This window comes from Citrus sinensis, chromosome 9 (genome assembly GCF_022201045.2).
Source record: "Citrus sinensis cultivar Valencia sweet orange chromosome 9, DVS_A1.0, whole genome shotgun sequence".
Classification (NCBI taxonomy): domain Eukaryota; kingdom Viridiplantae; phylum Streptophyta; class Magnoliopsida; order Sapindales; family Rutaceae; genus Citrus; species Citrus sinensis.
In genome coordinates this window covers 5,853,627-5,878,945 of record NC_068564.1, presented here as the reverse complement: position 1 = coordinate 5,878,945, position 25,319 = coordinate 5,853,627, and the positions used below count along the sequence as shown (strand labels likewise).

Here is a 25,319-nt window from a genome sequence, read left to right as displayed (position 1 = left end):
TAGATACATGGAGCTATAGGTAACTACCTAATTGCCTAATTCGCATATACTTAAAGCCATTTTTGATAAAGTGATTTCTAAAAAAAATCAAACACCATAATTAGTTTTTAGTTTTTCAAAATCACTTTCAACCTCCCAAAATCAATCTCAAATGGACCCTAATAAACTCTTGAGAGAAATGTGATTCTCTAACTAATTTTACAAGATCTTTAAAGAAAAATTTTCCAGTTGAAATCCTTTTTTCGTTTCTCTATCTCAGTTGTATAAACACATTTTTCTATATTATTATTATTATTATTATGTGTTTTCTTTGTAGTTCTAGTCTTAGATCTTGACAATTACAAATAGTAGCTGAATATTCTTCATTTGAATTAGTTGATATGGTCTGTTCAAGTGGCGGAGGATAATGTGAAAGAGTTGAAAGAGTGTTGCTCATAGAGATTGAATTTACTATGTCCACATTTGGTGAGGATGGTATACAAAGAGATTTGTTAATGCATTAAGTTTTCTCTTTACACATCAATAAGATCTTATTAATTAGTTTGTCCTGTTGGGTACTGCGGTAGATTCTTTATATAAAATACCCCCCATTAGAAAATTGGGCGAGAGCAAGTATAAGGAGCCAACCTCCGTAGAATAAAGCCCTTCTTATTAAGCATTTTTCTTTTAAACCCCTAAGCATTTGTTGAATTCGTGTAAAGGTAGTACCAGCTGGAGGGAGAAAAAAGTCATTAGGAAAAGATGTGAGTGCATTTTAGTCAATATGCTAACCATAATTAATGCATCAAATACGCATATAAAGACTCCATAAATAAAAACCACCATTAACGGTATTTTCCTAAGATTCTATACAAAACTCTTTCTACACAAATTTATTTTCTTTCGAAAAAAAAAAGTCAGATTCTTCTACTGTAATACATAATATATAATAATCAATATAAATAATTAATTAATTTCTTTCACTAGGTAAATTTTATTATTTATCTTCCTTTTTTTTCTTCCTCTCCTTTGTTGCCTTTACTTCTTTTTAATCAACTCTCTCCACCATTCACACACTCTTCAGTCATCTTGTACTCTCTCTCTTTCTCTCTCTATAAAAGCAAAGCAGCACTATTCTTCTCTCTCACAAATCTTCATCATATCATATCATATCATATCACCATGGCTGACCCTTACTCAAATTTCTTCTCTGGTTTGCTCAAGTTCAATAATTCTCCCAACCAAAATTACCAACACTACCCCGCTTCACAACAACGACACTTTGCTCAAACAAACACCTTCGCCTTCAACCAAAACCAAAGTCACCACCCTTATTATTTTCAATATCAAAGCTCACCTCCGTCTCCTCCTCTAAGAGAAGCCCTACCCCTTTTAAGTTTGAGCCCCAGAAGGCATGAAGAAGAAGCTGAAGAAGAAGAAGAGGAAGAGGAAGAGCATCATCAACATTCTTGCAACATTGCTGAAGCTGCCGCAGCCATGGATGTGGACAAGAACAAAGGCAAATTAGTGGAGGAAAGTAATTTGTTTTTCAGTAGTACAAGTTCTACTGCTACTGCTGCTCTTCATCATGAAGATGATGATGAAACAACAGCTGTTACAGTTGCACTTCACATAGGGCTTCCAAGCCCTAGTGCTTCTGAAATGGCTTCTTTGTTATCTTCGTCATCTGAAATCAGTGGTCATGATCATAATGGAGATCATGGTGGTGATGATTCTTCTGCAGGGTACCCCTTCAACAGACTCAACAAGGGTCAGTACTGGATCCCTACTCCTTCTCAGATTCTTATTGGCCCTACTCAATTTTCTTGCCCTGTGTGTTGCAAGACCTTCAACAGATACAACAACATGCAGGTAACCTTTTTTTTTTTTTTCCTGCATGGTTTTGTACATAATGATATCTTTTCTGATCGAAACTGAGACCAAGACTAGTACCTTCTATTTATTTGATTGAACAACACACGGGGCAATATCGTTCCTTATTATGTTTTTGTTGGTACTTTAAAGTCTGTGCTTCCACTGATTCTGCAGGCGTGTGTGTGTGTTGAGTACAACTGAAATTTTTTTGCAGATTTTTTCAGGAGATCTTAATGAAGAGGAACAAGTTTTATCTGTGTAATCAGATTTGTGAACCACCAAAAGTCTGTAACAAAACAATTAATTTAAAGACATCAAAACCCTATAATCAGCCGGATATACCCAAAGAAATTAACCTAAAAATTATTAATTTTTCCATAAATTATTTAAGTGCCTTAAAAACGACATCCTTTCTGTAATATCGCTTCCTCACTGAAGTAAATACTGCATAGGTAGTTCATGTTATCAGATGTAACCAACTAATAGCTTTTGGGAAAAATTGAGGCCGTTTTCACTAATAAATCTCCTTGAGCTCACAAAGAAATCGATTCTTTTAAGTGCCATAACTTAGGCCTTAATATGTGTGCTTGTAATTAATATCCCTTTTGCTGTTTCTGGATCTTTTTTTTTTGTAATCCTTGTGAATCTTTGAATGAATGAATTGTGTTTTTGTAGATGCATATGTGGGGGCATGGATCTCAGTATAGAAAAGGCCCTGAATCTCTAAGAGGGACTCAACCGACCGGCATGCTTAGGCTTCCTTGTTATTGCTGTGCCCCAGGGTGCAGAAACAACATTGATCATCCAAGAGCAAAGCCTCTCAAAGATTTTAGAACCCTGCAAACACATTACAAGAGGAAGCACGGGATTAAGCCTTTCATGTGCAGGAAATGCGGCAAGGCTTTTGCGGTGAGGGGAGATTGGAGGACTCATGAGAAGAATTGTGGGAAGCTTTGGTACTGCATTTGTGGTTCTGATTTCAAGCACAAGAGATCTCTTAAAGACCATATTAAGGCTTTTGGCAATGGCCATGCAGCTTATGGCATCGATGGTTTCGAAGAAGAAGATGAGCCTGCATCTGAAGTAGAACAAGATAATGAGTCCATGCAGTGACATAGATCAAATAGGCGGTACAATTATAATTAATTAAAGTTAGTTTAATTAGAATATTCAGTAATTTGTGAGCTTGATCTTGATCTGTTGGGATTGACATAGCCCTCGGCTCTCCAAGTAAGAACCTATATATATAAGCATCAATTTACTTGGAGAGACACCTTTTTTTTTTTTTTCAATTGTATCTTTTCAGTTCTTAGCTTTCCTAAGAATTCTAGAGTACTAGAGACATATATGCCAGGCTAGGTAATTAAGTTCTTGTAAATTGCTCACTTTCTTTTCAACTAATTTGGATGGCTTCTTTTCTTGTTCTTATTGAGCTTTTCCAGTTTGATCGTCTATTCTGGTAACCACTTATTTATTGAAAAAGATGCAAAAATGGGAAGTGAAACCTAGATATATGAACTTCTATGTATTCATGCCAATTAGGCTGGAGATTCTAAAGACGTTTGATAATTGGTTTGTGAGGAAAGAGGGTGAATGTTAGTGAAACTAACACAGCATTTCCTAATAGAAAGGATTTTAATCAGGCTTCTATTAAAGAGAATTGTATTAAATAATATCAATGAAACTATTTGACCTAAAAAGTTAAGATTATTTATAAGGATGAGAATCATTTGATGATATGATTATATCTGAATTTTAAAGGATTTGTCAATACATATGAATTTATTATTAATATGTATGATTTATTTATAATTATTCTATTTTCATTTATTAATTACCAATCATGTAAATATGTTTGTTTAGATAACATATCAGATTAAAAGTGAATCCTTATCTTATTTTAAAAAAATATTAAAAATATATTTTAATGTAGAGAGATCAGACGAGTGGAAGTTCAAATATGAAATTTCAACTCTACTACTATATTACTAAACTGTTTAACCTCAAAATTTAAACTAATATGCACAGTCTTTTAACAATGAGAAATCAATGCTCTTAATAATCGAGGAATTACAATAGAGAACATTAATTAAAGAAGCGAGTATAGGAAATTTTTCAAGGAAGATTTTTGACTTATAAGCTCATTTTTTCCACAGACCATAAACTTACATGAATTGAAAATCCTGATCAGATATGCTGTCCATCTTTGTTCAACTTGTCATTGAATCTTGCCAACACGAGTGGCTGAAAAAGAATATATAAATAGATCCAGGAAGACATGACATCGAAACCAGAATGCATCCTTTGAAATTAATAATTAATAAGATCAACTGATCTTGAAATTTTTATGGATAATATATAAGTGGGGTTTTGATCAGCCTTTTACTTTAATAATTCATTTCTTTTAAGATATCCTCATATCAGAGTCTTCACCAAATGCACAAATGGGTGGTGAAGCATGAACGTAAAGCGAGGTAGCAAACTCTCACTGGAAAACAAGACAGGTGATCGGTATATTTTGTTCCAAATGTAGTTGAGAGAGGCTTTTCATCCTGCAAATATATCAGCTTTTTATGATGCCCTTTTGCTTTGGTTAGTGGAGAGACATATGTTTGTTGATGGATGGAACATATACCATTTAAGATTCACTATAACTTGGAAAATTCAAAGCAAATGATTCGCTTTAAGGGAAAGAAAGAGGAAAAAAAAAGACTAGGGTAAATATCAATACCGTTACTAGCTAGCTACACAAACAAGAAGTTTAATGGTATATCCCTATATGGGATTAAACAGTAATGTATGTATTTATTCTGGAATTTAGATCTAGTGTTGATCTTATTTGTGTGTTAATTTTTTCACACAGTTAAAATTAATTATTATCAGATAAAAATAATTAAATCTTGACTATATATAATTACAAATGCAAAGGAGTATAAAATCTTTAAAAATAAACATTATTTAAATCATAACTGTGATCCAAATTTCGGATTCAGAGCATTAGGCATTGAGAGAAAATTAGCAAGCAAGTATGGGCATAGTGCAGGCTAAAGACCGCAACAGAGTGGAGCCCAAACACTGTTGGTTGGGCAAAAATGCAACAAAAATTGCTGCAGATACTGATGCCTCCTACAGTGCATACACATCTTGTTCTGATGGATAAACTGTAGAATGAAAGGACATTTCAATGGGTCTTTGACCAAGCTTTCTTTCTCTTTCTCTTTCTCTTTCCCTCTCACTAACACAACCTTGAAATACATAGCCTGCCATTGCTGTTAAATAGTGATGAATTATGTGTGTATGCAAGTTGTTGTGTTCAAGAAACAATAATTACAATGAGGAATACTATGAGCAAAATTCAAAGAGACAAAATTTAATGAATTTTTTTTTTCAATTTATGTAGTCCTTTCTCAGTCTCTTATTTTTCACAATATCAGCCCCATTAGACTGTCAGTTGAAAGCATGTGGGGTTACTAATACCTTTGTATACTGTTCTGCAATATTACATGCAATCTAGATCAAACCAACAGTTACAACTTACAACTAAGAAATATTGATCAGAACTTCACTGCGCACAGCATTTATTGACAATCAATATCTTACCCCTTTGTAGGGGAGATCAACCCTTCAAGAATTGACCCTCTTGGGGGCCACCTCTTTTTCTCCCATTAGCAATAAATATTACTCTCTCTCCAAAGTTCAATCACCCTTTTGTTTTTTTCTCTATATCCCATTGATTGTATTTGTACTCTACATAAAGTATAGTCACTTTCTTGGCAAACAATCTGATTTATAATTAGGGTACAAATTAATGTGTGTATGATCTTAAATGCTTCAGCTGCTCTCGAAATTGTATAAATATATGTCTGTAAGTATTTATAATTTCATGCATGTAGACACCACTCATTTCTACATATTAATAATACTGAATGATTACAATACGTATATATGATCAGTTATAATCTTCTGCATTTTTTGTTGTCAACCTTAAGTTCTTGATTATATTCAATTTTTTGTTTTTATCTCCTAATTAAGTTATGATATAATAGTTATTTTAGATGAAAATTTAAGTTAAGCGGAGAGTGGAGAATTGTATCCTGATAATTGATGTACTTGCAGGCATTGCCTTAAGAATAGGTACAACTACAAACAGATCTAATTAAGAACAGCAAAATCTTTGGCATTTTAGCTGAATAGGAGAGAGTTGTAATAGCAGATTAGAAAACATGCATATGCAGGTTAACATAACCAGTATTCCTGTCCCGCCTAACAGTTGAACATACACAGGCTTTAATCCTTGTTTAAAATCCCAAGATCCTTTAATCTTTGTTTTCAAGCTTAATTTTATCATGATCTACATTATTTTTTTTTAATTAGTTGTATAATTTCAGTATGCTTTTTCCAATGACCTTGTCAAGGAGACCAATCTTCCTACATAAGAGAATATGTATACGATTTTATTTTTCCCCTTGTATTCAAATTCCAATACAAAGGGGGGACAGCTTTGTCTCCCTTTCTCTCTCGAATCTCTAAATTCGTATAAAAAATATACATCTTTATCTATATATTTCTCTGTGCCCTTAATTTTAGTAAATAAAATATCCTCTTTTCTCTCTGGATTGAGTAGCAATGTAGCCACATGCAGTTATAAGAAAAATACAATGTAACTAACTTAAACCAATCTTTAGAATTATATATAGACCCAAAATATTATGTACAAGCTTTCAACTCAGCCATGATGGATCGACACATTAAAGTTTGATAGATGTGAAATATGAACATGATCTATATAAAAGCTGGGGCTCCTAAGGATCATAATTTTTTTATTATTATTATAAAAAGAAAAAAACACTTGATTTTCAGTGAAATGATGATCAAGCACTGCCTCACGTACCTACAATAATGTGATCATCAAAGTTGATGGCCCTAACTATAAAAACGCCAATTTTAGGTAGCTTTGATCCTCAAAGTATATGAGACAACTTTCTTTGAGAGGTCCCAATGAACAAAAGGAAAAGTGAAAAAGGCAAAAAAAAAAAAAAAATCTTGACCCATAATTACGTACCCTTTGAAAAGAAAAGAAAATTTGCATAAATTAATGAAAAAATTATTTAAAACAAAAGCAAACAAAAATCCCTCTTTTGGACTATAATTAGAGAGGTTTTTTTTTGCCCATGATCATTATCCGTGCCATAAGCTTTATTTGATAAAAAATGTTTGTTGTGGTAAAGTTGCCTTGCTTTGGTGCACGGAGATTCTCCAAGTTGTATGCAAATAATGGGTAGATCTTTGTATAGAGAATATTATAATACACAGAAAGATTAAGCAAAAACTTAAAAGAGAAGAAATAGAGCTAGCATACTCACAACAAAGATGCATGGCATAAATATCTAGGCTTTTCTCTCTGCTCAAAGTCAGGAACAAAAGTTGTTATTGACGTTTATTCGATCATGGCAATCAAATCAAATAGGTATATATAATTTCAATTTTTTAAAGGACCATTAGACAATCATGTCTCTACTTGCTGATGAAGATCCTATAAATTTAAAAAGGAAAGGAAAGAAAAGAAAGAACTAAAGCAAAAAGAAACCCATATCGAAGAGCATTGATGTTAAGTATATAATCAAAATCCCCCCACAGGAAAAAGCTCAATAAGTACATCGAAGGATTATTGAGATCGGAGATTCCTTGCAATTTCAACTTGGTAGCAGAATATATAGCAATAATACCTCTGCCCTTTTATTTGACGAAAAATCATAATGACTTGGTCTTGGATATTTTCGGAGTCTAATGATCTCCCCCACGCTTTTTTCTTTCTTTTTTTAACAAAGACAGGAGGGTGGTAAATCATTTCTTTAGTCTCGTATCTCACACAAGATTTTAACTCAAATGATCAGCTGAAAAAAAAGTGCTCGGCCAAGCCTTGGGGCATGACGCTTTTTGTAGAGACTCCAAATCTCTATTCTTAATCCTAGTGAAACTCTCAAATGGCTGAAATTAAGTGGGCATTGGTCTCTCATTTTGTTGTGTCGGATGTTTATTTCTTTCCAATTTCCTTTTTGTTTTATTGCTCTCTATACTAAAGAAATAATGATGTTATTTTAACTCAGTATTAATGTTTGTCCCCATAAACCATTTTTTTTCCCTTTTTTTCATTAATGAACCTCGGCTAGCTCGATGGTATTAAACCTAATTATTTAATTGACGTATGGATGCTATTAAACCTAATTGCTTCCAGCCACGTGCAAATGTCGATTAATGAGAAAGTTGTTATTTCTAACCAAGCGTGAATGCATGGCCACTCTTAAGAAACTGTGTATTTTGATGTACCTATTCGATTATATCACCTGCTTTTCGTGCAAGGAATCAGAAGGAAAAAAGTTGGATGTTTATAGTGTATTCACAAGAGATTGTTTCTGACACCGCCAATAATATTATTTCTGATTTTAGTTATCTTGTTTAATTAGTTCATTTAAGGAGATGAAAGTTTCTATTTAGCTATTGATAACGTGCACAAGCATCACAAGCATTTTTCCTTCTTTCTTTTAAAAGTATATTACATGTCTACTAATATATTCTTATAGGGAATTTTTCCAAATCTTTACCTAAATATGACAGGTATTTGGGAATTTTTCGAAATCTTACCTAAATATGATTTAGTTTTAATGTATTCTGAAAATCAAAGCTTATTTTTAATCATATCTATATGAGTTCATAGGCTTAACTAATACTCAAAAATTAATAATTGAGGGTTGCTCAAGTCTTATATAGTTAATCTCATATCAAATTTTCAACTAATGTGTAACTATCTCTTTAACATATTCTCATCACATACAAACCAATCTTTTTGTCTAGTTCATATCACATGTATCATATTATTTAAAAGTTCATAGACCTGACTCAGTCAAAGATTGATTGATCAATTATTAGTCGATGTGGCATTATTTCCTTAATAATATCTATACTTGCAAATTTTATTTATTTATTTTTTTAAAAAAAAAGAAATTGCATAGCCCTTATCTCTCTTACGATACGAACTCAAATGCCTGATCAAAAATTTATTTAAAAACTACTTGTCGAAGTCTTGGGCCCAAGGTGAAGAGATGTTACCATAAGCAATTAACCTAATATTACAAGGGATAATTATGATGGTTAGCAATAGTCTGATCAAGACATCAAATATTGATCGAGAAATCACATGGTCTGGATCAATGCTTTTGTGGGCCACTCTTAGATATGGACTGTGAAGGATAGGACCCATTGAAGATTGATACTCTGAGGAATGTATCGTAACATTATTTTTCAATTTGAATTAAAAAAGAAAAGAACAAATAGGGGGAAAAATTAAAAGACAGTAAGATCTTTTTCTTTTAAAAAGAGCACTTTTTTTTATTTGATTTATTTATGCATGAGAAGGGAAATATATTATTTATAAGATGATATAAAAAGAGAGAATATCATAAAAGCAAATGCGTGGAATTATTATAGCCAAAAATGGAGGGGAAAAAAATTCTTTAGTGATCATAATAAGTTAGTAGATAAAAAATTTGTAATCATGAAATAATCTATATATCTACTTAATCTTCCTTTTAGTTAAATATCAAAATAATATTTTTATATTATTTAGGAAAACAGTCCTTAATTTATTGTACGTCTACATTACAAGATATATGAAATTCTATGAATCAACACCAGTAACTAAATTAATTGGTGGTTAGGTTGTATAACTCCAATAGCAGTAAGCAAATAAGATAGCGTTTACTTTTTATATTAGAGTGTATATCCTAAGGAGTTGGAATTCTGAAATTAGGATTGTGAAGTGGGATTAAGAGCATGTTGTTTACTTACACTGAAATAAGAGTATGAAAAAAGAATCAAAATCTCATTTATATGTTTATTTTGTCTTGAATTAAGAGTGAATTGTTTTAAATTATAGTTTTACCCTTATTTAAAGAAGGTAGTTTTTAATTACAAAGAAAAAATACAAATTTTCTAAAAAACTCATGTTGTTACTTAATTTCATAGCTAACTTTATCGGAACTGATTTTCTAAGGGCAAATAATATTTCTATCTAATATAACTTATAACCGAAGGAGGCTCATTCTATCATATTGAATAAAAATTTACAATTTGAGCCAATTACTTAGTTAGTATTGTATTTTAAAAATTATCCAAAAAACACATATTGTTACTTAATTTCAAAGCTGACTTTGTTGGAATTGATATTCTAAGGGTAAAATAGTACTTCTATTTAATATAACTTAAATTTCAAACAAATCTAACAAGCAATATGTAGAAAATAGATGGTAAATAAATTGAGTTTTTTTAATGGAAGCAAATATGTAACAAGGATCTTTTTGAGTAGTTTTTAAATAGAGAATGACTTATTGAGTAATTGACTTAAACATATAGACTAACGAAACATTTACCCAAAAATATGACAGAAAGAGATTTATTTATTTGTTAGATCGCTTGTTTAGCCATTTTTTTTTCCAAAATGATAAAATTGGATTGGTTTAAAGATCCTATGATTGAATCTTCCTTACATGTTAATTGTTATTATATAAGAAAGTTAAGAGAAACTACTTTCCAACGGTTTGTATATTACAGCCGTCCTTTGTCTTTTTTTATTTATTATTATTTACAAATGTTTTGTTTTGTCAACGGAAAAAATTGAAACATGTAATAAATAAATTGTAAAGTAAATGAAAACCTTTTGATTATGAAAAAATTATGATGATTCTAATAATTAACTACTTTAATTAACATATAAAAAATATTGGCAATCGTTATTTTTGTTAGAAGACGTGTGTTATATATGTAATTAGAAGAAATCTTTAATTTTTAAAATAATCATAGTTAATTGTGTTGTAAAAACAATCAGCTGTGATGTTAGCTATGTTGTAAAAACAATCAGTGTGAAAGTTTGGTAATATTGTAATTTTTAAAATAATTGTTCTTAGTTATGCACTTATGCTATAGAAAAATGTTAGCTTGCTGTAGAAACAATCAGCTGTGAAGAAAATCAATTAAATATTCGATAAAATTACTTTTAAAAGTACCATGAGTTTTAAAATCAGTCATATGTGTTTGGTAAATCTTGCTATTAAATTGTTATAAGAATCTAAATAACTAAATTGGACATAATTTTAAATAAAATTTGTTTAAACATTTATAAACATGTATATATATTTTTTATTGTGTACATATATAATTGATAACAAAAATAAATATTTTATATTTTTAACTTTATTTTAATGTTTGTCTCAATATATTTGGTAATGATAATAATCTCTTTAAAGTTAATGATTTTATTTTTTAATTAATGAGGATAATTTTAGATTTTTATTATAATATGTATGGAATTGGATTAAATATAAAAGTAATTTTTAAAATTAAATTTTGAAAAGTCATTCCTTTCATACTTTTTAAATCTGCTGTAAAATGGAGCGATTTTTCGTTTTGCCAAAAATAATGTATAAAAAACTTATTAAATACTAAAATTAGCTTTTAATTTTTCTAAATCACTTTTTAAGCTCTCAAAAACAATTTAAAACGGGCCGTGAAGTCTGATAAATTCCAAATCTACTCGATCTTATTTTAAGGAAATTGATTTACAATACTAAATTGAATGGGTCCTAATACATGACATATTTGACCTCCCAATAGAGCAGGTGATATCTCAGCATAGTGAAGTGACCCACGTATACAAGTTTTTATTCCCAAGCAAGACACTATGCCCAGCTAAGCATGTCCATATCAAATTATCAAGAGCCACGCTCGTGCAGAGGACAAATGCACATGCCTATTGGCTCTATGATGTTGATGCATTTATAGGTTCATGATATGGATTCAGAAATGCTTCTTAGAAGCTCCTTTAAGTAAGTCAACGACTTTCATGCTTAATGTTTTTTTTCAATATGCTATTGACTCTTTGAGTCATAAGTTCTCTTTTCATTGGAGATTTGGGCTATGATCATCCCCTTTAAATAGAGATATTCTACAAAAGATTTATCGTATTATCAATATAAATTATAAGGTTTAATTAGAGTAACACAAGGATGCCATATCTCATATTATGACTACTGTTACCTTATCAAAAAATCGATGAAAATAAAGAATTTTTTTTTTATCTTTTCAGAAATAATACTTACAAATGACATGAATAATAATATCGGACTGAATGTGGCGAGCTTTGAGATTTGCTTATAGGAAATAATTTTAACTAAAAACATAAGTGTTTGGTGCTTAAAGCGCTTGTCAATTGCATCTAATAAAAATACTACGATTGACTTTCTAATCCAAAAATACATAATAATTATTTTTCCCAAAAAAAAAAAAAGAATTTGAAGAATGTCAAAAACGACTCATAACACAACCTTGATCCAAATAAAGCACCAATGGGCACAAACACTTAAAGCCATCAAGGGCCATTGATATAAATATGATGGAAACAAATTATAATGTTTGTTCCTTTTCAATATATATATATATATATATATAGGGTCCGCCTATGTTACATTCAATGTAACTTACGGTCAGCCTCTAAAATTTCATCTAGCCCCCTATCCTCTATGTTATTTATATGTTATTTATGAATGTTATAAACTTTTTTAATTGTAAATTTTCGTTTAACCCCTTATACTCAATTTATTACTCCAGAGTATGAATTCGCCCCTATAATTTTAAATTCTCAAATTAACCTATATTTAATTAAAAAAATATAATTATTGTTAAATGAATTATAATTATAATTATTATTTTATTATAATCATAAATATAATTATATTTTTAAATAGATTATTGTTATTATTAATAACAAGAATAAAAAGCATTATAATTAATTAATCTATTAACAATAATTAATAATATTTTTTATTAAATTGTTAATAATAATTAACGATAATTATTATTATTAATTAATTTTTGAATAATTAAAATATAAAATAATTATTATGATAAAAATTAATTAAGGATTTTATAGCAATTGGTTACAATTTAACTTATTCTAATTTTGATTCTAAGACAAAATAAACATATAAATGGTAATACAACTCACTCTAATTACGATTTCTTCAGTTTAAGTAAATAAATTAAAATTATTATTATTATTATTATTCATTTAATAATATATTTTCTCAAATATTTATTTTTAATTTACTTTTTTTTAACAACCAAAATATTTTCATCGAGTTAAAATCGATCTACATCTTATTCTATCGTAATATTTTACAAAATGTGATTATTTTCAAAAGTTAAAAAATCTACACACACACTCTCTCTCTCTTTCTTTAGAAAATGTTTCAGAGAAAAATAAAAAAAATAGACAAAATAACATTATAATTTATTTACTTGAACTGAAGAAATCATAATTAGAATGGGCTGTATTACCATTTATTTATTTATTTTGTTTCAGAATCAAATCAGAATGAGTTAAATTGTAAACCAATTTTTATAAAATCCTTAATTAATTTTTATCATAATTATTATTTTGTATTTTAATTATTATTATTGTTATTATTATTCAAAAATTAATTATTAATAATAATTATCATTAATTATTATTATTAACAATTTAATAAAAAATTATTATTAATTTTTTAATAGATTAATTAATTATAATGCTTTTTATTCTTGTTATTAATAATAACAACAATCTATTTAAAAAATATAATTATATTTATGATTATAATAAAATAATAATTATAATTCATTTAATAATTATTATATTTTTTAATTAAATGGAGGTTAATTTGAGAATTTAAAATTATGGGGGCGAATTCATACTTTAGGGTTTTAATAAAATAAAATTGAGTGTAAGGGGTTAAACGAAATTTTATAATTTAAAACATTTATAATAGTCATGAATAAAATATAAATAACACAGAGAATAGGGGGCTAGATGAAATTTTAGAGGTTGACCGTAACTTAGGCGGATCCATATATATATATATATATATATATATATATATATATATATATAATGCTTGTTTTTAAATTAATATATACTGAAGGCATTTGGGCTATAACAAGAACAAGAACAAAATAAAAATGGTGGAATCATTGAAGCCCAAATAGTTGGTGCATTAACTAATAGAATTAAAGCTTCTGCAATATCTGACCGTAGGTCCATAACTATTTGTCTATTTCCATCAAAAGTGTCAATTCTTTGAAGCCTTGCAATTTTGCATACAAAATTCGTACCAAAAAATAGAACTACCGAAAGGGATGGTTAAAGAATGTCTCATTTGATCAACGTGGAAAACATATCATGTGGGGTTGGCCTACGTCCTCCATCAAATATTTTGTAAGGAACCCAATTTTTATCTCTTTTTATTGTGATTTGATTGTACCAAATCAATAGGAAATTAATTAAATGTTTCCTTGAAGTAAATGTTTTCTGCACTCGGTAATTTTTCAGCAATTAAATTTAATTTAATCATGTTAAGCAACAAACAATTATTTATTTCTTTTCTTTTTTTTAACGAGAACACATTCACTTATTGAAATTCGATCCCAAAACTTAAGCTTGCTTGCTCCTTATTACCACAGGAGTTTACTATTAAAATGAACTAAAATAATATTTGTTTGAGTACTTTTATCTTAATAAGTTAAATGTGAACTTAGCATGGTATAAAAATTTTCTTCTTCTTCATATCATTTCTTTCCTTTTTCCTACATTTTTTTTTTCTTTAGAAATGTGTGAGAATCCAGTCCCTTTAATAACTTTGTTATGATTTTCACCATTCTGCCAGTCCTGCCCATACTTGAAACTTTATCAATCAAGGATATGATATGGATGATCTCATTTTGACTTGATATTATTCATCACAGTCACTGTCTTGTTTGGGAAATTTCAGATAGCTTTTATTTTCTCTCCGAAATATGAGACCATTGAATTTCCATTTTTATTTCAACCCATATTTAATTTTTGTTTGTTGTGTCCAAAAATTAATTTCTCTTCCCAATAAAGTAGCAAATATATGGTTTCTTTGTACAAAAAAAAAAGAAGTATCAGCAGCTGGGTCACTTGCATTCTTCAGTGGGTGATGAAATCATGAAACCACTATAATATGTGCATGCATGTTCCCCTCTCTTTTGCTTTAAATGAAAATGAATTGTTCGCCTCTTTATTTTCCTCTTTCCCATACTCTTTATCGAAATCCAACTTTGTGAAATCCAATCAAATTCCACTTTTCTTCTAAATCAAGGAAACATAACCAGACACATAGCTTTAAAATTCTAATGAAAATCCTCTTTCACATATTTATTTATGTTCCTAACTTTCCATGACATGGTTGGAGTTTCAATAATTTCACTCAATGTAATGTCCATTCTCTACACGGTTTAAATTTGTTGTATTATTACTTAGACTTGAAAACTTAGGCGTATGATGATAAATAAACAGCTCGTCTACAAGAGTTCCAATCTGTTACATGAATTATTAGATCTAGAAACTAATACACTTGGTTTCCAATGGGTTTGGGTGGATTTCAAAATTGATAATTGTTTTTGAAAATGTTGAATTATTTCTTGCTTAATTTGTGTGGGCAATCGGTTGTGCACTAGTGTATGTTTTAATTTTCTTGGTACATTTTTTTGTGGAGGGCACTATCAATTGGGATTCCCTAAAATTTGAAGTTACATTTGGTGGATTGTACAATGGGCACATGGAATGTTGGCAAAGTACATTAATTACTGCACATGTTGATTATGATGTGATTGATCCATCCATTGTAGATGGTGGGGAGGGATTTAAGTTTCAAGCAATGGTGTACTTCAAAAAAGAAAAGAAAAAAAAATATATTATCTTAAAATTTAAATGAGCTGTCCTGATTGTGTAAATTGATGTAGGACGGTAAAAATTAAATGGAAGTTAAATATTAGTATCTCTAATATTATTAATTGTTGTAATGCAAAGTCACTAAAAACCTGTTCAAGCTTTTGCGTCAGAACTTCAAAAGACAAGCGGGTGGCGTGTAAACCCATCTTAAATGTAGCCCAACAAAGCACTGTTTGGGCTCTCCCTGCGGTGAAAAAAGAAAATTATGGCCTCAAATGCTTGGGCTACTTGTACAGATTCTGGGCCCTAAAATTAACCACCCTTTCCAAAATTTTGAAATAACAATGGACAATCTTAATGTTAAATCCATTATTATGTTGATAGAAAATAATGGATTAGTATTTATTATATACAATATTTAGAGAAGTCAATTGTGTTATATTCACATCAATCATTTAATAATCGTGTCATATTATTCAAGAGTTTAATTTGAAAATTTGTTTACAGCACGAGTAATTATTCGTGTTACATTTATATGAGGGTTGATCTAGTGCGCGATATTGCGTGTGACAAACTATGATTAAAGAGTTGTGGAACCCATAATATAGAGCCCCTAATCATAACTTACCATACGTGATGTCGCACAATTGATCAAAATTTATATTTGCACTGTGTCAACATATTTTTAAGTCATTTAAGAATATTATTAACATACTTCAAGTAGCTTGATCAAGTAATTTTCATTGAATGATCATCTATTTTTAAATCCTAGAAAAGTGGGGGCTAAAACATTAGTTTGAGTTTTAAGCGCCCTAATCAAACAAGTGCAATCTTAAGAATCAATTTACAGCCTGAAATTAACTAATAAATTAAAGGTTATTGAGTAATTTAGGAGGCATTGGCTCACATTTGAATAAAAATACATAAATCCTATTCCTAAAATTTTTCAAAAATTCAATGATTTTCAGACAGTGAACTCTTACCTCATAATATATATGCAGTACACGTGCAGATACTTTAAAGGTTCCGTAGATCATTACAATCAGATACTCTAAAACGGCAACGCAACAGGTCTCAGTACCACAAATCACAAGATTCAACTGGACCCCACAAGATTCCCAAGAACAAATAACGGTTAACAAATTGTTAACCACCATTCTCCCTTCTCAAAGCTTCACAAAAACCAAAAATAGTTTACAAGAAAATTCAGCATGGAGCCTCTTGCCCCAAAGATTATTTCACCAAAATCACCAAACCCCATTCCAGTAAAGCTCTATCCTCATCGTTTTTGGTGTTCAAATCGTTGTAAGAGCAAGAAATGGAGCATGCCAATGCATTCTTGTGCTTCAGATAATGTGAAATTAGCTGAGTCGTCCAAGTTGCAGCTGAACAACAGGAAAGATTTTATTGAATCAATTGCAAAAGGGTTTGTTGGTTTTGCCGCTGCAGCCACTGCTTTGGCCTCAATTTGCTTCGATTCTCCAGCTTTTGCAGAGTCTTTAACCGTCGCTTTTCCTGCTTCCCGCGCTCCTGAGGTAATCTTTTTTTTTTTTTCCTCTCCAGTTGAGTGTTTATATTTTTGGGTTAATTTTCTTTGTTTATTAGGTGAATACAGTTCAAAGAACTCTTGTTGAAGCTTGGGGTTTAATTAGAGAGACATTTGTTGACCCAACTTTTAATCATCAAGGTACTTGGATATTGTCTTTTATTCTTCAACAAATTTCAATGAAGTGATAAGATGGATTTAAGATGATTGCTGGTTTGCAGACTGGGATTCAAAGTTGCAGCAGACTATGGTGGAAATATTTCCATTAAAGTCAGCTGATGCGGCGTATAGCAAAATCAGTGGAATGCTTTCAACTCTTGGAGATCCGTTTACTCGAATTATTAGTCCCAAGGTTTTTGATATATGTTACATTCATTAATTTAAGCTGGCATTTGCAACCTTGATCAATAAAAGATCTCTTGAGTTATCATACGGCCGTGGCATTCTTATTAGTTTTCTTTTATCCATTCTATGATGCTAACACATTCTAATTGATTGGAAGACATGTGTAGAAAACTCATTGTCGCAATGTGTCTAACAAGGGTATTTACTTACAGGAGTACCAAAGTTTTAGAATTGGAAGCGACGGAAATTTGCAAGGAGTTGGCCTCTTCATAAGCGTTGAACCACGAACAGGGCATTTGGTGAGTTACATTCAAAGATATCTTGCTAGTCTTTTGATGGCTGGTGACCTCCTGAATTTTGACATGGCCTGTACTATGGATATCATAGCTTTAATGAAAAAAATCCTCACAATCTGATTATATTGAGTTATTTCCCAAGGATTTTGTCATTTTATTTCCTAATTTTCATGTCAATGAATGGCTAAAGATGTGCAATTCAAAGTTGTTTTTGGTTGGCTTTGTGATACTTTTTTCCTAAGTAGGAATACTGATTATCATTAACCAGCGGTACATCTAGTCGTTTTAGCTGGTAGAAGAGTTAACATATGTTCACCCATGCTATGTTATTCGTTTGTTCAACTTTTTTTTTTCTATTTTCAGGTTGTTTTGTCTTGTGTAGAAGATAGCCCAGCAGCTCGAGCCGGGATACATGAAGGGGATGAGTTGATTGAGATTAATGGTATTTAGGAATAATGCGGCTGTCTTTTTCTCTTTAGAAAGCTGAATAAGATCTATGTGATTGAACTAAATAATATCTTTGCACATTGTGCTAGGCTGTCGGAATGCTCAGAACCTAATGCTCAAGCCCGATAAAGAGAATATCATTTGTTCATTTTCATTAACTGACATCACTGTTAGTCTGTCAGCAACTTAATTAATTTTATTTTCTATTTTTTCTTAATTATTGTCAAGTATTAAAACTAGAAAGGTTTCCATCCCTTGTTAGAAAACATGGCATATTCTTACAAAAAATGCTTCGGAAACTACTAATGCAATGTGGCTGAAAAGCCACTGTTGCTTACTCATTAGATTATTAGAACAACAGAAGGAGCAGTTCCTTTTATCAGATGGAACTGTTTGTCCGTGACTTTTATCTTTATGAGGAGGAAACAAACTAAGAATCAGGTTCCATAAATCTCTCAAAAGTAGGAGCCTAGATGTCTTCTCTCTGTATAATTTCGAGCCAGTACGTATATTTTACAATGCAGAATAAATTTCAGTAGTACTCTTCCTGGCGCGATAATGCTGTTCAGGTGCTTAGACAATTTATCAGGTTGAACATAGGCAGGGTTTCATCTTTATTTTGTTTCAACTCAAGTTTTTTTTTGAATAGTTTGGAATTAAACTTCCTTTTTCTTTTGATTGATGAAAATTTCTTGTTCTTCAAAAAATGTAATTACTTTCTGAATTGCTAATATGTCTCCTTGTGAAATGAAATGGTATGGCTCATGTTCCTCTTGTTCTATAGTCAGTTAAAATAAAATATCTTAATTCTGAGAGCTGTTTGTGGTCAACAGGGGAGAGGCTTGATGGTATTGATAGTGAAGCAGCAGCTCTGAAGCTCAGAGGGCGTGCGGGAACACCAGTTACAGTAAAAGTTCACAGTGTGAGTATTAACTCTTCTCCTTTGCAAGATAAATTTTCCATTACATTCCATCTTCCTATTCTCCCAAGTATAGCTGGTTCGACAGGCTCAATATACTTTCCTTATACAAGAATTTCGATTGGTCTGGTCTTCGATTTGTCTTCATACTTTTGCTTCAAAAGTGTGACAATATGGTTTCCATATAGTTTTATTGTATCCTTATGCAAATAAAATATTTGCGGTAATATGTGCTCTGTGTCATGGCATCCTTAAATGAGAGAGGACCTTCAGTCTTCTCTTTCCCACTTCATATTGGCTAGTAAAAATCCTTTTTTGAATATATTTTAAGTCAAAGACTATCGTCGATTGCATAGTTATTGGCAGTTTCGAATTTATAAGGAGCTGGAAATATTGTAAGATAGGAACATTTGGGTTAATTCGTACCATAATTTTATGTGGGCGTGCATTATAGCTGATACAACTATTTTCTAAACATCAACCTTAAGGTTAATAGAAACAAAATGATCTTGTTTTGGGTTTTCAAGCTGAGATTTAATCTTCTTAGTTACTACTATTGCTTGTGATAACTAATTTATGGCATATTCCCCAGGGAAAAGATGTGGGAAGGGAGTCTGGTACCAGAGAGGTATTGAATCCTTCCATTTCTCAATATTACAAGTCCTAGACTAAATATGTAGTGCCACTGATTTCTATCGGACTCCATAGAAGCTCCGAGTCGGACTTTTCTGTTTCATTAAAAAGCATACAATAAATGAAAACATGTTATACTCTGTTCTCGATGACAAATGTTTATTTTCTGAAAAATTTTCTGGAAATATTTCTCATCTACTTGAAGGTCAACATACCTCGTGGGTACATTAAGCTTTCCCCTATATCTCGTACCATCATCCCTCACAGAACTCCTGATGGACATCTTACAAAGACTGGTTATGTGAAGCTGTCAGCTTTCTCTCAGGTAGCAAAAAACTGCCATCAACTTGAATCTTACTTATCAGAAGTCAGAATGTTGAATTATCAGTTATGCTTTTCATCTAAAATTTACATCCTTTCTGTTCCATTTGACAGACTGCAGCTGCTGATATGGCAAATACAATTCATGAACTGGAAAGTGAAGGAGCACACTCATACATACTCGATTTGCGGAACAATCCAGTAATTCTAAGTTTTCCATTTTGCTAGCAGTCAATTTTTAATCATTAGTTGTTTCACCATTGTCTTAGGTTATTCATGGTATTTTTTCTCCCCCTTCTCTATCCATATTCCGGGGGGTCTGGTTAAAGCAGGACTTGATGTTGCCCAAATATGGCTAGATGGAGACGAGACTCTTGTGAACGCAGTTGACAGGGAAGGACATACGTTACCTATTAACATGGTCGATGGGCATGCCATAACTCATGATCCACTGGTGGTTCTTGTAAGTGTTGTACTTGGATATAATTCAGTGCTTACAGAAAATAAAAATTCAGATTGTTTAATATGTAAAAGAACTGCAAATTCTAGACGTAGTAGGTGCATTTTTAGATTTGGGTAACATTTCCCAGCAAAGCTATCAGTATACTGAATATATGGCAGTTTGTTTAAGTAATTAAGTGTGACCAAATCTGGAGAATTGCAGTGTGATATACATACATTCATATTTGTCTTCAGAAACTTGTGTGCCTAGTATTTGAGATAAATCCTTGCAGAAAAATCATCAATCTCCTAAGTCATTGACTGTTTTCCCCGGTACTATATTATTCTCTAGCTTCTAAAGTTAATTGCGTACCTTTTATTGCTTGAAACAGGTCAATGAGGGAAGTGCGAGTGCGAGTGAGATTTTAGCGGGGGCATTGCATGATAATGGTCGTGCCATCCTTGTGGGGCACAAAACCTTTGGCAAAGGCAAAATTCAGGTATAATCGGTGGTCTTGGCACCACCAGAAACGATATTTTTAACATGGAACCTACTCTGAAATATCAGAAGGCCCCGGCATTGTCTCAAAATAATCTAAAATTGGAATCTATCCATAATTTAAGCACTGCTGAAGGCTCTGATGTTTCACTTTGCATGATCAAAATGTCTGTTATGGTGACCATTCTAGGCATGCAGAACTCATTTTGCATCTATGATCCCGGTATATAATGTTCCTTATTGCCAAGCCTTGAGTGTTCAAACACTCAATTTGATTCATTGTGTGGATCTTTCAAGTTTAAACTGCCTCTAGTCATTTGAGCTTATGCTGCATTGCTTCTGAATCATTCTTGCTACAGAGTGTCACAGAGTTGCACGATGGATCAGCTCTGTTTGTCACGGTGGCAAAGTATCTATCACCTGCACTTCACGACATAGATCAGGTTGGCATAACGCCTGATGTGCAGTGCACAACAGACATGCTGAGCTCACCCAAGGAATCGTTGTTAAAGAACAAGAGCTCAGTCTCTTCACTGGAAGCCGATTCCTGCATCATGGTAGCGGAGCATGAGTTAGACGTTCAGGAGTCCAAAGGGACTGCTTCTTGAAAGGGATTGAAACTGCAATCGTATAATTTGTAAAATAATTAATCGAATATACATTGAATGTGGGTGGGGGGAATATTCAAGTACCCCATCTACTTGTATACGTGCTGGGCATAGCATTGAGATTATCTTAACAGTGTAAAATGAATCGAATACTTGCTATTCACAATAATAAAAACAATTCCGCAAAATATCATATGGTTTTGTGTTATTTGCAGTGAGCAGATTCTGCATTCAAACAGAAACAGTCACCAACATTCAGGAACAGAAGCAATGAGATTGATCATCAAGTGCCCTGTGATTCAACGGTTAATGACAGTTAAAATTTAAGACATAGACAAGTAAAAATCAAGGCATGATCAGCAAATGGGCATTTAACTTTATTAAGATAAGCAGTAAATTCGTGTTGAATGGCAAACAGCAGGTTCCATACAATATCCCCACTCTCACAAAATCAAGAATATAAAGCAATCTTTACCGTAGATTATAAGAATTTTCACAATTACAACGTTCAGTGCTTAAGGAGAGCCAGCACAGTGAAAATGAGAGCTTTTGTGACAGCTTGCTAGATGCAATGGCCACCACAACTCTTGAACGTTAACTTAAACTAAAGCAAGCGAATCAATTAACTCTCACGCCTCTTTTTTATTTTTATTTTTTTCCATTTCTCTCATCTCCCCCCCGTTTCTTTCAACCAAGCATCCCTTACTTTATTTATTTAAAGAAAAATAATGGGTTGGCTTTTCAGCAACTAATTATAATGTCGGGTTAGTTGATTCGCTACAACTGTGATGACAGAAGGGACAAAGAATCTAAACAAAAATTCATATAGGATTTTTTATTTTATGTTAATGGCTGTAATGAATATGATCCCTTGGGTTGAATCAAAATCGTACATGTCTAATATTATTTTATAGTTTATTAAAGAAGGCAAACAAAAATTTCAAAAAAATTTATATTATTTTATAATTTATTAAAAAAGTGAGGAGTTGTATAAAGGTCAGATTTATTTTTAGCCCCCCCTTATCTCTCTTAAAATTTAAACTTTAGTAACCAATCAAATAAAGATACTTGAAAACCACTCAATTACACTCTTAAAAAAAAAAATTTATTTGGTAGATAGCTAGAAATTATTTATATACCAACATGCGAATCTATACTAAATCTTGTGTCTAAAAGTCTTGCAAAGCTACAAAATCATTGCTCTGTTTTTCTTACTCCGCGTATACTTCAACTAATTGCGACAATATTCATATGCATATGACAAATATTAAGTGGACAAGAATCAATACTTTAGAAATACCAAAGACTCTCCTCTTATACACCTCTAATTCTTAATTCTTGGCTATTACTTCTGTTTTGGATCTTGCGGAAAAATCATAAATCCATCAAATTCAATTAACTTTTGCTGTACTAATTTTTTTCACACTTCCCAGCTTTTTTATATGTATATGTTATTCATAATTAAAATTTTGTTGAAATTATATCAAATTTATTATAATATAACTCAAATTTTTACTTTCATAAATTGGAAGATATATATTTTACTTATTAATAAAGAAATTAACCTCGATTCAAAAGATAATAGCTCACAACTCACCCAAAGACCGAGCAGCTCGAATTGTAAAGTTAATCTTTAATGAGCAGTTCGTTATTTTTAGGTCGGTTGGAGACTTCATTGTTAAATATAATTTATTAAATAACATCTATTAAATAAAGCATATGAATTGGAAAAATATTCATCAGTTATTATTTATCTCTCTACGTTTGTTAGTGTTATTAACTAATATAATATCAATGAATCATTTTTGATAATCTTAAACTATTTTTCAAAAGTTCTTTAAATGAAATTTCACTTCTCATGTGAAAAATTACATCAGTAGTAAAGATTTTAAAATTCCCTTCTAATAAGATTATTCTTCTTTCTTATTAATATTGAAAAGTTATTGTTTTCTTTTCAAATAATACTATATTTTTTATATTATCAATATTGAAAAGATAGAAATAATATAATTATATTATTAAAAAATAATATAATTTAGAGAAAGGAATTTAATTAAAATAACATAAATTTATTTTTATTTAAAGAGCCTTTAAAAAAAACTTATTTTTTCTCGCTTCTATTTGTCACACATTTAAATAAATAAATATCTAAAAAGTAATATTAAATTAGTCTTTTGAAGATTCACTTACTTAGTATTATTTGGACAAGTGCAATCTTATTGTAATTTTAAGCTCCAATTATCTAATCTCAATACCAAATCAAGCCTTGACTTGTTCTCGTTGGAAATTAACATACTAATTATAAGCATATATATTAAATAATAATAATAATAATAAACTACAAGTTATTGAACTCAAAAGAAAAACCAAATGAATATAGAAAGAATAAGTATATTATGCCATTAATAGTATGAAATATTAATCGAACAAATAAATAATTCAATACATTAATCTCCAATCATCCTCGAAAATAATATCTTAGTAATAATTTTGATTTTCTTCCGTAACCAAACGACTTAGTGCTTGGCGGACCCAGAAACTAAAATGAGGGGGGGGCTTAGTTTAAAAAAAAAATTTTAACTTAGATTTTTTTTATTGTTCACTTGAATACATTTTAAGTCTTATAAACTCAAATTTTATTACTTTTTTTTAAATTCTAAATAATAATAGTAATAAATTATTTTTTTAAATGCGTAAAAATATCATTTTTCGAAGTATTTTCCACAAAATATTTAAAAAAATAAAATAATGTGGCTAATGGAATTTGAACCAAGGTTTTGAAACCATTAAATAGCACTCTTCCCATTGAACTACAAGTCTCTTGATATATGAAAAATGTGTCCAAATTCTTTTATCTAACTTTTTTAGAAGGGACTTGGGATATATTTAAAAGAAAATTTAATGGCCCAGGGGGGGCTGAAGCCCCTCCTGGGCCTTAATTGGGTCCGCCTATGTTCAGGAGGCCAAGAAAAGAAACAAAGAGTGAAGATGCAATAACAACACTGGAAACTGGCAGAGAGGAGGCTACTCCGGTGTCCGATGAAGGAGCCGGCGCCGGCGCCATCTCGGTGCTTTGAGCTGAAGCAGCAGCCATTGCAAGAGCTGCCAAAACGAACATCATCATAACAGACTTTAAGTTGCTAATTTGCGCCATCTATATTGATATTAATTGCTGAAGAAAAACAATAAGCAAGAAATATATATGAAAACAAAGAATTGATTCAGTAAGCAAGTTATGGGCAATGGCTCCGTTAAATGTTAGGTGGTGCTTATATAGTGAGCTGTATGCGCGGCTTGTGGAGCACGCTTTGATCTGTGTGACAGCAAACGGAGAAATGCTAAAGGTCGGGAAAGCTGAGAGACCCCTGAGAGAAACGGCAGCTTGTGCTGCCGTTTCGTTCTCTCAGCTTCCCCCCAACATGACTAAGAGAAATATTGCCCCTCACGTGAAAAAACACTCCATTTTATTAGTTTTTTCTTCTCTTTCACGACACTTTCTTAAATGGTTAACAAAAAGCAGGAGTAGGCCCCACACTCAAGTCACTTTTGCCAAGTGAAATCTGGCCCCCCACGTGAAAGTCACCGGTCCCCAAAGCTCACTCCGGCTCATGACCAAGCAAAGCTAAGTTT

General features: G+C 31.2%; 2 protein-coding genes across 4 annotated transcripts; both read left to right on the top strand.

Annotated features, from left to right (window-relative positions):
• The first annotated feature begins 1,040 nt into the window (after positions 1-1,040).
• Positions 1,041-3,280, top strand: LOC102624968 (zinc finger protein WIP2). The gene is made up of 2 exons (XM_006493832.4): positions 1,041-1,851; positions 2,530-3,280. Exons 1-2 carry the CDS (start codon positions 1,162-1,164, stop codon positions 2,965-2,967), a joined length of 1,128 nt encoding a protein of 375 aa, XP_006493895.2. The 5' UTR covers positions 1,041-1,161; the 3' UTR covers positions 2,968-3,280.
• Positions 3,281-16,778: 13,498 nt separating this feature from the next.
• On the top strand, positions 16,779-21,869 carry LOC102624481 (carboxyl-terminal-processing peptidase 3, chloroplastic). Of its 3 annotated transcripts, none has more exons than XM_052434485.1 (12): positions 16,780-17,169; positions 17,240-17,321; positions 17,402-17,532; positions 17,738-17,824; positions 18,185-18,263; positions 19,102-19,190; positions 19,780-19,815; positions 20,026-20,145; positions 20,256-20,343; positions 20,456-20,604; positions 20,975-21,082; positions 21,441-21,869. In XM_052434485.1, the coding sequence occupies exons 1-12, from the start codon at positions 16,846-16,848 to the stop codon at positions 21,687-21,689; spliced, it is 1,542 nt and encodes a 513-aa protein (XP_052290445.1). In that variant the 5' UTR covers positions 16,780-16,845; the 3' UTR covers positions 21,690-21,869. The 3 variants fall into 3 exon arrangements, with proteins under 3 accessions (XP_052290446.1, XP_052290445.1, XP_052290447.1); XM_052434487.1 differs by having other exon boundaries at positions 17,020-17,169; positions 17,250-17,321; XM_052434486.1 differs by lacking the exons at positions 17,240-17,321; positions 17,402-17,532 and having other exon boundaries at positions 16,779-17,169.
• The last annotated feature ends 3,450 nt before the right edge of the window (positions 21,870-25,319 follow it).

What these genes read in the sequence shown, in the direction of transcription:
- LOC102624968 (XM_006493832.4), top strand. Translation starts at nt 1,162, where the DNA reads ATGGCTGACCCTTACTCAAATTTCTTCTCTGGTTTGCTCAAGTTCAAT. An exon ending in ACAGATACAACAACATGCAG is followed by an intron (nt 1,852 to 2,529) that starts GTAACCTTTTTT and finishes GTGTTTTTGTAG; the next exon opens with ATGCATATGTGGGGGCATGG.
- LOC102624481 (XM_052434485.1), top strand. Translation starts at nt 16,846, where the DNA reads ATGGAGCCTCTTGCCCCAAAGATTATTTCACCAAAATCACCAAACCCC. An exon ending in CTGCTTCCCGCGCTCCTGAG is followed by an intron (nt 17,170 to 17,239) that starts GTAATCTTTTTT and finishes TTTGTTTATTAG; the next exon opens with GTGAATACAGTTCAAAGAAC. An exon ending in GGGAGTCTGGTACCAGAGAG is followed by an intron (nt 19,816 to 20,025) that starts GTATTGAATCCT and finishes ATCTACTTGAAG; the next exon opens with GTCAACATACCTCGTGGGTA.